Source organism: Nicotiana attenuata, chromosome 8 (assembly GCF_001879085.1).
Source record: "Nicotiana attenuata strain UT chromosome 8, NIATTr2, whole genome shotgun sequence".
In the NCBI taxonomy this organism is placed as follows: domain Eukaryota; kingdom Viridiplantae; phylum Streptophyta; class Magnoliopsida; order Solanales; family Solanaceae; genus Nicotiana; species Nicotiana attenuata.
This window is the reverse complement of record NC_031996.1, coordinates 41,053,233-41,067,757: the sequence shown is the minus strand read 5'-3', so window position 1 is coordinate 41,067,757 and position 14,525 is coordinate 41,053,233. Positions and strand designations below refer to the sequence as shown.

The 14,525-nt window shown below is 34.9% G+C and overlaps 1 protein-coding gene across 1 annotated transcript; it reads right to left on the bottom strand.

Moving 5' to 3' along the window:
* On the bottom strand, positions 12,354-13,319 carry LOC109231694. Its single transcript, XM_019397335.1, has 2 exons — positions 13,203-13,319; positions 12,354-12,758 (listed from the first exon to the last, which is right to left on the bottom strand). The coding sequence occupies exons 1-2, from the start codon at positions 13,317-13,319 to the stop codon at positions 12,354-12,356; spliced, it is 522 nt and encodes a 173-aa protein (XP_019252880.1).

The following is a 14,525-nucleotide window of genomic DNA, read 5'->3' as shown; positions in this document are numbered from 1 at the left end:
AAATTTTATGGGTTCAACCTTTTACAGTTTTTAGCATTTAATCCATCATAGTTTTAAAGTTATGGGTTCACATCTACTATTTGTTACAATTGTAATGAATTTTACACATAAATTTATTTGTACTCCGCAATAAAAGTACTGGGTTCAGTTGAATCCGGTACCAAAGGGCTGGACTCGCCCCTGCATATAGTGTTTATAGACCTAGAAAAGGCATATGATAAAATCCCAAGGGAGGTTTTGTGGAGATGTTTGGAGGTTAGCGGGCTCCACGAGCTTACACTAGGGTGATTAAGTATGTGTATGATAGTGCCGAGACTCGGTGAGGACTATGAGAGATGACTCGGAATACTTCCCAGTTATAATGAGGTTGCACCATGGATTGGCTCTTCGCCTGTTTTTATTTGCCTTGTGCTAACGCAATACATTCAAAGGGAGGTGCCATGGTGCATGTTACTTGCCGATCATAGTGTTGATTGACGAGACGCGAGGCGGGGATCACGAAAGGCTGGAGGTTTGGAGACAGATCCTAGAGTCTAAAGGTTTCAAGTTGAGCAGGACCAAAATAAAGCATTTGAAATGCAAGTTCAGTGATGGAACTCATGAAGCGGACGTGGATGTGAAGCTTGAAACTCAAGTCATCCCCAACCCCAAGAGAAGTAGTTTCAAGTATCTCGGGTCTATAAACCAAGGTAACAGGGAGATTGACGAGAATGTCACACATCGTATTGGTGCGGGTGGATGAAATGGAGACTCGCATATGATGTTATGTGTGATAAGAATGTGCCACCAAGACTTAAGGATAAGTCCTACAGGGTGATGGTTAGACCTACTATGCTGTATGAGACTGAGTGTGGGCCAGTCAAGAACTCTCATGCTATGAAGATGAAAGTAGCAGAAATGAGGATACTGAGATGGATATGTGGGCATACCAGGGGAAATAAGATTAGAAATGAAGTTATACGAGACAATGTGGGCCCCCGTGGAGGATAAGATGGGGGAATCAAGGCTGAGATGGTTCGGGCACATGAAGAGGAGAAGCATTGATGCTCATGTTAGGAGGTATGAGAGGTTGACCGTGGTGGGTATGAAAAGAGGTGTGAGTAGGACAAATAAGTACTGAGGAGAGGTGATTGGATAGGACATGACGTTGTTTCAGCTAACTGAGAACATGACCCGTTATAGGAGGGTGTGGTGGCTGAAAATTAGGGTAGAAGACAAGTAGGTAATCGAGAGTTTTCCTTTCATTACCATTAGTATTAGTAGCACTCTTGTATTTTCCTATTCTTCGATTTTTGTTCGCTTCGTTTACCTTATTTTTGTGTTGTTACTGTTTGATGCTACTTTTTCTTTTTCGGCTTCTCCGTTTCTCTCCTTTTTCTTTTTCTTCTTCTTCCTTTCTCTTTTTTTTCCCCTTATCTTGAGCCGAGAGTCTATTAGAAACAGTCTTTCTACCTTCACTAGGTAGGGTAAGATCTGCGCATACACTACCCTCCCCAGACCCCGCTTGTGAGATTAAACTGAATTTGTTATTGTTGTTTGAATGGACCGTAAAAACTTTTTCCCCCCGATTAGTGGGGTCTCTTGCTTGAGTTCTTAATTATTTCCCTTTAATTGATGTATATCTCCAAATTCTTGAAACTGAAAGTATACTTATTATCTTATTCCTTATTATATCTTTGTGTGAAAGTATTTATAAACTTGCTTAAGAAGGAAAAAAGATTGTTTTGTTACTGAATTTCATAGGAAGCACAAACAAATCTGTTTCTGTAGCTATTATGTGATAGTCAATGATAAGCTACAGTTTTTGCTTGGAGATGCACCAGCTTGCAGGATAAACTAGAACCAAATTATCTATCCAAGTAGATAGATAGATAGACGGACCAAATTATGTAGTTGCAAACTTGGCTATACCATGGAATTTGTCGAGGTGCATTTGCATTTGAGGATTTCAAAGAGGTATTTCTTGATCGAGAGAGAAGCTTTGATTCTTTCTGGCTGATTTTGCATGGAACTGCAATTACCGTATCATTTTCAATTGAAGAAAGTCATCATTTACTGACACTCTGCAAATTTGATGCAAAGCTATATTCTCTTGATGAGTTGAGCTTTGACATGTCAATTTTCAAGGTGTCTCAACTAATTTTGGATCATATAATTACAATACTGAAATTTCTTTTTGCAGAAGAAAATAATATTGTTAATACTAAAACTCATTTGCACTCCTTCTGCATTTCTTCTGCATAAGGGAACTCTTTCTGTTTCTGTTCGTTCCGTCAGAAAAACAAGAACTGTTTGCTAACAGTACTTCTGCGTATAAGTTGTGAAGATTGAATTAATGTGACAAAGTAAATATTTGGTGCTTCATTTTGGGCCCGTAATAGAGCAGAAAATGACACAAATAGGACAGTTAAAATATCATGGTATAGCCAGTTTTCACACTGGTCAATGAAAAATAGCCAGCGTTTATCAAGTCAATGGAAAATAGCCACTATTTTGCTGCAACAGGGACCGGTCCAGTATAATATACGGGAGTTCCGGTGCATTTGTGTACGAACTCCAGTATATTATGCTGGACCGGTATACTTTGCTAACTCCTGTGAAATTTGCGGGAGACTGGAGCACCAGTGCTCCAAACTCCAGTATATTATACTGGACAATTATACTTGCTGGAACTCCCGTAAAATTTGCGGGAGTTCCAGCATAGTTATCCTGGAACTCCCGTAAAATTTACGGGAGTTCAAGCATACTTATGCTGGAACTCCTGTAAAATTTGCGGGCGTATTTTTCCGGATTTTGAACAGTGTTTTCGCTCAGATTTAAAGTAGCTAAATTTCGATGACTTTTGAAACTTGGCTATTTTTCAACGACCAGTGGTAAATCTGGCTATTTTTGAATTTCTCCCAATAGGACACCAAGAGGTGGTCTTTAATTTTGGAATTTTTACCTCCAATAGCAAAGGTTAACACCTTATTTATTTTAAATAAATTATATTCTATAGATACCTTTTAATGTTTATAGCAAAATATCTAATTTTGGTTATCTCCTACCCTTAAGCCACTAAACACGCTATTTTTTTATTTTTCTCTCTCCTTTTTTAGATTTTTCTCTCACATAATTACCGTATTACATAAAAGCTTCTCAATACACGTTCTTTCTCTCTCTACTTTGATACACTCCACTCTCTTCCCTCATTCCATGTAAACACGCTCAAAATCAAAACTCCTCTCACCCACATCGCTTCCTTCTTCCCCATTCTCAGTCTGAGCCCTAATTTTCTCCCAATTATCGTTATTTTTTGCTATAATTAGTGTGGTAAGTATTTAAATTTTTAGATTTTCGCTATTTTTGTTTATTCTGAATGTCTCTACTCACCAAGTTTTCTGTATTCAACAGTATACATCTGTGTTCTCACAATGTCTAATTCGACATCCCACAAGTTGGTTACCAGAGGTATACCCACTAAAATTCTCAATTTCGATGGGCCCTCTTTCTCCTTGCAAATCACTCAAGGGCAATTGGATGCAGGTTCAGCCAAAAAAACGGCAGCGGAGAAGAGAACAAAATTTCGCAATGTCAATTTCAAACAAACCTAATTTGAGTAATCATTGAAAGAAACAAGACTTCCCGTTGCGGACAAGAGAAAAAAACATATTGCTGAAGCTTCATCTGTCAAGGGGAAGGAGGTTGAAGCAAGTAAAAGCTCGGATACACTAGAAGGAAGGTTAATTTTTTATGTATTCCTCTGTATTAATGTCCGCATACACTGATTATTACATGTAGATGTATTTATATGTATATGTATTTATATGTATACAAATTTTGACTTCATTGATTTTTATGTATCTAAATACATGTAGATGTATAATGATTTATTCAAAAAGTACATTCACTGTATTTTGTACTTACAGAAATCAATGATAGAAATATGTAGATGCATTCAGATGTATACAAATTTTGACTTCATTGATTTGTATGTTGCATAATGCATTTACATGTATTTAGATGTATTCAAAAGTTTATTCACTGTATTTTTACTTACTACACTGACCCTTTCATATTGTATATAGTTGTATTTATAAGGATTTTCAAAGTTCCCTTCACTGTTTTCTACTAATTGCATTATCTTTTATTGTTGTATGTGGATGTATTATATATGTACATATTTTTCTATCACTGATTTCTTACTCCAGTGTAGTTTTGCATATTGTATTCAGTTGTATTTATATGTATTCATAACAGTTATACTATGAAATATGTATTGATGTTGACATTTGAATTTTTTTTTTAATTCTTGTTGTATGCAGGAAATTAAGCTGTTTGTGAAACAACAGCCTATTTTTTCACCGCATATCAGTTCATATACTAACACAGACATAGTCTCCAACCTCAAAGAAAAATTTACTCCAGAGCAGTACAAACAAATGGTTACTACTTGTTTTGGAAGTTTCCTTGAAATGAAGCGTTGTGAAGTCCAACATCAATTGTTCAGATGCTTCATGATTCTGCAGTTAGAAGGAAGTCCTGACGATGTATTTTCAATATACGTCAATGGTACAACATTATCTTTCTCAATAAGGGACTTTGCTCTTGTGACTGGCCTCAAATGTGTTGGTAACCCTGATGATTTTCAGTTCAATGAAAAGGTTCCTAACCGGATTGTTGAGACATACTTTGGCGGTGCAAATCTTGTCAAAAAGAAAGATTTGTTGAAATGCTTTGCTGAGAAGAATTGGGGTCATGACAACTATGGGGATGCCATCAAGATAGTTGTGTCGTATTTAATACACACTTTCATATTTTCAGCCGAGAAAAATAGCACAACCATCCCAAGACTACATTTTGACTTGGTCAAGAGTGGGAGTTATTCTGATTATCCATGGGGTATAAAAGCAAATCTATTAGCAAGAAGATGGATTCTCAGAAGAAGCACTATAGGATAGTCGGGATGCCTCTAGCCATGCAAGTTTGGTTTTACGAGTGTTGTTCAAATGTTGATCCAAAAATTGCAGTGCGAGTTGATAACATTATACCCAGAATACTCAATTGGAGATCCACCGTAAATCAGCCAAACTTTGCTTATCTGATGAACGGCATGTTCAATGACTAGGGAAACATGATAATTTACTATTTGTTAGGTGGCTATTATTTATTTTTTTTTTGAATACCTTTCTGTTAGTCAATACTTTACTATTTGTTAGGTGACTAATTTTTTTTTTTTGAATACCTTTCTGTTGGTCAATACAGTTGCATACAGCCTACATTTGCATACAACCTACATTTGATTTTAGATTTGCATACAGCCATGGTAGTTCACTTTGAGTGTATTTCGTTTTTCAGATTGTTTACAATGACATCCAACCAAGCGATATAGAGCTTGTCGTTATTCAGATTCCTCCAGTAGGCGTTTCTGTTGAGAACAGTCCTACTCCTACTCATTCAGACAAGTCGGCAGAAGATTCGGATGACTTTGCTCCTACACCGGATCTTCAGTCTAAGAAGAGACATGCTGCAAGTGTTGGTCCATCTTCATCACCGCCCTACAAAAAGCACAAAAAACAGATTATAGATCCTTCAAATGCAGAGAATCAATCCAAGATTCCTCCTGTTGGCGTATCAGAAATAGCATAAAATGTATTGCATGACAATCAGCCGGCAGATTCCAAAATTGATGAAGTATCTTCTTTGAGGAAAGATCTATATTCATTCAAAGAATACGTGAGTTTTTTATGCACATATTAAACATTACAGTTTAGTGCTTAACATTCATATATTTTTGGCGCACTTCTCTACATATTGTTGTCTTGCTAAGGTGATGAGCGAGTTCACGTCTCTGAGATCATTGATCAATGAAAACTTTAAGATGCTTTCTGAACATCTTCAAGACAATCAGCAAAAGGAAAGCGTATACCAGAGAAAGAAAATCACAGGAGACGTGATGATGGTATTGAAATGTCATCTGATGCCAACTTGCAAGATAATCCTAAAGGCCAAACACAGAGTAAAATAACTGTCGGCGTGAATGTAGAGGTTTAACATTTTTTAACCTCTTTAGTATATGTTTATATCTCGTTTGTGCTCTTATTCAAATTAATCATATATAAAATATCATACACATTATGAAATACAAGTATATACATAATACTTCAGTATATTTAATTATCTTAATCATGTATGCAGTTGTATTTATTTTTATTCTGTTTTCTGACTGTATTTCTACCTAATACTTGTGATCTTCGCATGTTGTATGTAGATGTATTCATATGTATTGAAACATGATACTTGTATATATTTAAGCTTGCACTATATAGTAATGTTAAAAAATAGTAGTATTTAGATGTATTTAAATACTGTCTCAACAAAATAGATGTATTTAGTTGTATTTAAATACCGCCTCAACAAAATACAAATTCACATTCAAATATGTATTGTATTTATATGTATTTAGACGTATTCATAATCATGAATGAGTTTATGTATATAGGTCATTTATGATACACTAACATAGATATGTATACATTTAACAGAATACAGATGTTAATGCTCTTTGTGTTGAGGCAAGAGTGGAGGGGAATACTACATCGGAGGTGCCGTGCAACATACCACCTATAGGCCAAGAGGGTGTATCTAGAGAATTTGATGTATCGCAATTTGAGTTGGACGACAAGTTTCTTCCAAGTCAAATTTCAGAAACTAGAATTGTTATACATCATAGTGCAAAAAATGTTGAATCAACCCCATTACCATCTCATAGGAATCGGCGACCAAGTCGATGGTATTCTTTGCCTTACGAGTCTAACTTCGACTCCGCAGGTTAGTGAATTATTAAATAAAAAAATATTTTATAAAGTTATGATCTATTTTCCCATGGTATCAATAATTAAACGTCTCTATTCATTACTTCAAACAACAATAGGTACCTCCGTAAAGTTGACTCCCATATTTGAAAAGACACCCATTTGAAGATGATTCAATATCGGGGCCACATCCTACATTAGTCATTCAGGATACGAGAAATGGGTTCATGATGGTCTTCTCGCTAGACATGAACAAAAGTGAGTTTTTTCACCAGTATGTCTATTATGTATTTATATTTTTTTAAATGGATATAATGTTTTTTACCAAATCCTTGTAGAAGTAATTTGGAAGACCATTACAAGAAGAACAAGTCAACACTTCATATACCGTTGGATTTTGGAGTTGATCAAGTCACTTCAAAAAATTGATTTTACCTTCTCTCGTTTGACGGTAAATATGGGATGACAATGTAAGCTATACCCCTTCCAACTCCAGTTTAATTCATTTTGTTATGATTGGTTTGTCTAATTATATAATTCACAATTTGACCTCTCATTACAAATTTGTCTTTATATTGTTCACTTGCTATGTAAGCATACTGTTATTCATATGTCTTACATGATTTTTATGTATTTAACTGTATTCAGATGTATCTTTTACACATGTATTTAATAGTATGCATTTTGTATTTATTTTTTTCATGATTAGTTTCTGTCTTGTATTTAATATTATGCATTTTGTATTAACATTGTTCATGATTAGTTTCTGATTTGTATTTAATAGTTCTCTTGATTAGTTTTTGAACTATTCAAGTATTTATATTTATTTAGTGAATACAATGTATTCAACTATATTATGCATCAAATACATATAATAGTATGCATCAAATACAGAACTGTATTGAACTGTATTCTGTATTGATTCATTTTTGTCTTGTATTTAATAGTATGCATTTTGTATTAATATTCTTTATGATTAGTTTCTGATTAGTTTCTGATCTGTATTTAATAGTTCTCTTGATTAGTTTCTGAACTATTCAAGTATTTATATTTATTTAGTGAACACAATGTATTGAACTGTATTATGCATCAAATACATATATGTATTAATCATTATGTATCTTAACAGGTGATGCCAAGTTGTATTCAATTATTTTTTAAACGTTTAATGTACAAAATTATGTTCATTCCATGTATTTTCAGCACCTGATAAGTCTATATTCAGTTATTATATTCAGTTTCTTTTCCTTGATTTCATTCAATCTACTAACGCTATGTATTTAAATTTGTATATAGTATATTGACGTCATATTTTACTATTTGAGAAAGAAGGGAAAGTACAACCAACTTCTAGTATACAACTGTTGATTGTATATTCAAGACAAGAATCGCTGAAATCTTTGACAGGTATGCTGATACAGATAGTAATGCAAATGTAGCCAAAGATGAGGATGTGGTATGTGAGTACATAAGGGGCTACAGATTGCTAGCTAATGTACCTTGGTATACTGTTGACAATGTCTTGATACCAGTCAACTTGAAGGAGAAACTACACTGGATATTGGCTGTTGTCTCATTCAAGGAGAGATGTATCAAAGTGTATGACTCATACAGATCTGTAGGTCATGATGCCTATGTAGCTTCTGAGATAGATAAGCTTGTACCTCTGTATCTATCAATCAGTGGCTTTTACAGAGATAAGCAAGGCATAGATTGGTCTCATGACTCAGCATACACTGACAAGTCACATACTGATCCCTTTGATGTTGTTTTCATATCAAATCTGCCTCAACAAAAAGCTGGGAGCATGTATGTATTCATTCATCATGCTTGTATCATTTATAAATCTAATAGTATGAATTGTTTTTAATTGTTTCAATCTACATTTTTCAGGGATTGTGGGCTGTATGTTGCGGCATACGCAGAGTTTCTGAGCACTCTTGGTGAGGTTCGACAAACAACATTTGATGCCAATATACTCCGTCAAAGATATGGTGCTCTCCTTTGGGACTATGCTATGCGGAAGATAGATGCTGATGCCATAAGCGAGAACGAAGCACCCTCAAAGATTGCTAGGCACATCACGGAGTCAGATTCGTCATTGAAGATAATGTTAGAGTAGTTTTAGGTGAATGTAGTTTTGAAAGGTTGTTTATGTGAATATTGTTTTTTTGAAAATTGTTTTGGTGAAGATGGTCTTCAGTTAAGAAAAAACTATGGGTGGCTAACGGGCCGGGTTGACCCGGAACCGGACCGGCCCAGATCGGTTAAAATCGAAACCGGACCGGCCCAGTTCATAAGGGGCCAGGTGGGCTGGGTTGGGGGGTATAGGGGGTTAGAACGTTTACTTTTTTCTACCGATTAACCGGACCCGTTAAACCTGGTCCGGATGAACAGTGCACCTAACCGGTTTAACCGGCCCGGTTTAACGGCTAGTATTTTTTTTGTTTTATTTTTATTTTTTGGCAGGTGTGGGTCCCATTGACCGTTGGCAACGGTCAGAAATTGAAATGATCCGTTAGCCAACGGATCAATTGCAAAAATAGCCATTTTTTTTATTTTTAACCCTTTTTGATTTTACAAAATTCACCTTCTCTAAAGCTATAAATTAACCTCCCCTCTTCTTCATTTCTTCATTCAAATCTCATTTCTCAATCTCAATTTCTTTCATTCTCTTATTCTCCAATTTTCAAGACTCAAATCTTCAATTCATCATTTCTTCTTCTAATTTTATTTGGCTCTCTTTTCTTGAATTTAATTTATCGTGTTTTATCATTCGGGTTTTGAAGTTTATACAATTGAACTTCAAATTGAAATACTTGCTTGACGTTTGTTCGTGGTAACATCGGAATTGCCTAATCAAGTGCTCAATTTATTATCCAATTCGGTGCACTCCCTCCAACTCTTTCTCTTATTTAATATTTTAATTGTATATTTATTTTTTGCTTATACTTTAATTTTTACAATATGTTGAATGCTGCTAAAAGAGCGTGTAGAAAAGTTACTGGTAGGGGAAATAAAAAAAGAGGTAGTTCTTCAGCATCTGGTAGTAATAGTACTCCATATACACATGTTCACGAAACATCGCCTAATGATAATATAGATTATGAACAATTACAAGAAGATTATGGAATAGAAGATAATGAATTATGATTGGAAGATGAGATACCAACTACACCTACTAGTGCTGGAGTTGGTAGTGTTGGTGTTGCTACAAGGGTGGTGGTCGTGGCACTAGTAGTAGACCACCTGTGGCTCCGACTACTAATCGTAGAAAAAGAAGTAAGGTTTGGAATTTTTTTGAAATAATTGAAGGTACTGATAGAGTTAGATGCAAACTTTGTAAAGATGATTTTAAACATTTGACTGGAGGAAATTTAGGGGGGACTGGAACGCTTAGTAGACATATGAGAATTGCACATCCCGTAGAATGGGGCTCTGATGGTGATGAAAATCAAACAACTATTAACCCTACTACTGGAGGATTAATTAAATTTCATAAAATGAAGGATCGTGAGGAGTTAGCAAAAATGATTGCTTTAGGTTGTCTACCTTTTTCTCTTGCTTCTTCGTCATATCTTATTATGTATATTCAAAGGATTTACAATCCTTTATTTAAAGGTATCCCTGGAAGTACTTGTAGAGCTGATATCTTTAGACTTCATGGACAATATCAAATATATATACGTTATTTTTTTAGCCACCTTCCTTGTAGAGTTTCTCTAACTTCTGATATTGGCCATGCTATTAATGGACGTGATTATTTGACAATTACCTGTCATTGGATGGTGGCATGAGAATGGAAAGCAATTTCCTGTTCTTTTCGCTATGGCTCGGGACGTGCTGAATGTGCCAATTTCTACTGTTGCATCGGAGAGTGCATTTAGCCAAGCAAGACAACAACTTGGAGACACCCGCCACTCATTGGAAAGCAATGCTTTGGAAGTTTTAGTATGTTTTAGAGATTGGATTAGATCGGAACGAAGAAATCAAGGACGTGAAGATGTTGATAGCCTAGAAGACGAGGAACTTGGAGATATATTAACACATGGTAACCTATCCGAATTTAACACTCCAGAAGAAGGTCAATCCGTTCATATTGATTATGATGAACTTACTAAGGCAATGCAAAACCTTTGAATTTACTATTTTACTTGTTGAAAAAAATGTAAACCTTTCAATTTGTAAGTTTGAATTAAGACATAAAAGTAGCACTTGCAATAAGTGTAATTTTTTCCCATCTTCCTTGTATTCTTCATATTAATACAAAGTATTAATATAACTTACAATAGTTATACAAAATACAAAAAAAAATTTAAAAAATACACTAAACCCGGCCCGGCCCCCTCAACCCGTAACCCATACGGTTCAATTTTTATCCGGATGAACCCGAACCCGTTAAACCAGTTAAGGACCAACCCAGAACCGGCCCGGACCGTAACCCGTACGGGTCCAAAAAATAGCGGCCCGGCCCGGCCCGACCCACCCGTTTAACACCCTTAGAAAAAACCATATTTTAATCACCGTATCCACAGTGTTTATTTATGACCATTTCAACTATTCAATCTATGTTTCATTGTTTTGTGCATACGTATTCACATTTAATCTACAGGTTGTATTCATATGTATCCAACAAGTTATATTGATATAAATTCAACAGGGTGTATTAGTATGTATTCAGATTCAGTCACTTGGATTGTATATCCAAGTCAGAAACTGAATGTTACAGGTTTTATACGTATGTATTCAACCTGTTGTATTTATATTTTTAACCAGGTTATATTCATGCTTATACAAATGTGTATGTATTTGTATTTATTTGGTTGGATTTGTATATTCAAGTCAGACACAATGTATAAGACAATTTGTATTTTCGTATGTTAGTATGTAATCAGATTCAGTCGTGTGGATTGTATATCCAAGTCAGAATCTACATAATACAGGGGCTATAAGTATTTATTCAGCAGATTGTATAAGTATGTATTCAACATGTTATGTTAAATGAGTATGTAGCTGTATTCAGATGTATTGTGGTTGGATTTGTATATTCAAGTCAGACACTGTGTATAACAGATTGTATAAGTATGTATTAAATAGATTGTATTCGAATGTATTCAACAGTTTGTTTTCAACAGAATTTAACAGAATGTACTCATATATATACAGGAGGTATTTTTTGGTATGTACATTCAGAAATATTATACAATCTCAAATCCAATAACTTTTCATTTCTAGATTTATTTAGATGTATTCAAAAAAATGAATAACATATGTATTGCTGAATGACATATGAAATCTTTTTATAATACACTATTATCCATATGTTTATAACACTTTTTTTCTTATTTAGTCAGATGTATTCTAATATAGAATATGAGTGTACCCTGAAATATGTATTCACACAATAATATAACTAACTATATCCAGAATCTATTCACGAAAAAGTGCAAAATGTATTATTTCAAAATGTCATCGGAATCTATGACACATCGTTGGAGCACTAATACAAGTCAGAATGTGAACTAAGTCCTACGTGGAGCATTTCTACATGTTCGCTTATTATGTCCTCCCAGCCCACATATGATACATGAATGTTGATTTTTTCGGCTGTAGCCATTCACTGAACGGCTTATCGCGCTTCTTCTTTGGCCTTCTAGGAGGTCTTTTCCATTTGGGTGGTAATACAACTTCCTCTACGATATGTGCTGGTATACTCCATTCATTTCGGTTCGGTAGCGGGTACACATGCACATCGTATGTCATTACAATAGAATTTGGTTTGTAATAATCAGAGCAATAATCTTCTCGCATTAGAAACTTGCTCTTCAATATAGCCAGCGCGTGTAGGCATGGTAATTCGTCAACTTGGGACCTCCCACAAACGCATTTTCTCTCTAACAGGTAGACGGTGTAATGCCTCCCTTCATCGTTCACCGTATGTAAGTATTCAGTCGATGGTACCACCTACATTTAAACATAGACCTATAAGTTTTGAGCACATATAAACAAAAAAATTCATTTATATACGAAAGAATAGATGTATTAAATATACAACAGTATGAATTAAATCAAATATGTATTGAATACAAATACAAACATATTTCTGTAAATAGAATGCAGAATTATTCAGTTGAATTCAATGGAAATGTTTGAATACAGAAGAATACATCTTATATGTACACTGGCAGAATATTAAACATAATTACATCTTAGCTTCTGAATACATTGATATACATCTAATATCTGCTTATGAAATGCGTATGGACAGAAACAAAAACACTAAATTCAACTAACAATACACTGAACATGTGGACAGTATTCCAAATAGTATAAATTGTTTCAGAAAAAAGTTAGCTATCTAAAACAAGGGCTAAAATTATGATACAATGACATAAAAATAAAACTTACAGTCATGCGTGTAGACATTGCCTCTTTCAAAGTAAGCATCTCCTGATATTTTTTTCCAAGCATTGTGTATGTCTGTGTAGCTTCTTTCCGGCTGCTGCAATTCCAACGTCCAAACATCTACCTAACTTCTTAGAGGAAGTTGTATATTGGCAATTCCTTTGCTGACACTAGTGCGACATTGATTGACTCAGAAATATTTGACGCCATGGTCCATCCCCTGTTAACAGGTGCATACAACCTAGCCCACTTTTCGTATCCAGCTAACTCCAAGTATTCTTTCACCATAATATCTACCTTCTCCATTAGACTGTCAAATTCAGCCTCTGTGTATGCTTTTGCCATCGAATATCTCATTCAACTTTGCATGGCTCTTTTTGAATTTCTTATATACATTGTTCCATAGATGCCATATACAAATAAAATGTGGTACATCTGGATACACTCTCGATATAGATTTAATGATACTCTCATTTCTATCTGAAACGATGTACACGTTTTCCCTCTCATCGTATGCTATCTTGAATTTCTCAAAGAACCACGACCAAGCAGCATCGTTCTCTGAATCAATAACACCATATGCTAGTGGCAATATATGACCTGTAAAGACAATTGCATACATATTTTTAAAATATATATTTCAATCTTTAAAATGGAACTCATTTTATAAGACATAGCTATTAATATTAACAAAATTTATTGTAATCCACATACTCACCTGCACCATCCAACCTGCTGGCCAAGACGAATGTTCCGGTGTAGTAAGATTTTAGGTGACTTCCATCCACAACCACAATGGATCTACAATGATCGAACCCCATTATAAAGGCATACAAAGATATATACACATACATAAACTCATTTTTGGGCGATTTTACCATTCTAATGTGTGAACCAGGATATGTCATATCCATTGTATATAAGTATCCTGGTAATTTTTTGTATGAATCAGCCGGTTCACCTCTCAAAAAATTTATTGCCTTTTCTTTAGCCCGTCACGCCAACATGTAGCTAACATCTACACCTAAATCTGATTTTACATCATCAATTATATCCTTTGGGGTGTATTTCCTTTTATGATTAGTAAGCTTGGGCCTAATCATACCACCAATAAGGCTGCTACTTGAATGTCGTTGCTCATACACCTTGTCCTTCAACGGACATGTATGCTTATCATTGAACTCTCTCACTTTGAATAGTTCTAATTTGTTAATGCTAGAAGGCTTAAACCTCCAATCACAATCTTCTGACATACATAATAATGCATAGCTGCAAAGAATTGATCATTATACATATGATCAGCATAAATGCCTTCAAAAAATACAC

Bases quoted from the DNA above. Each gene is read 5' to 3' on its own strand.
- LOC109231694 (XM_019397335.1), bottom strand. From the start codon at position 13,319: ATGTTTGGACGTTGGAATTGCAGCAGCCGGAAAGAAGCTACACAGACA. The intron at 12,759-13,202 runs GTAAGTTTTATT...GTTTAAATGTAG, and splicing joins CAATGTCTACACGCATGACT to GTGGTACCATCGACTGAATA.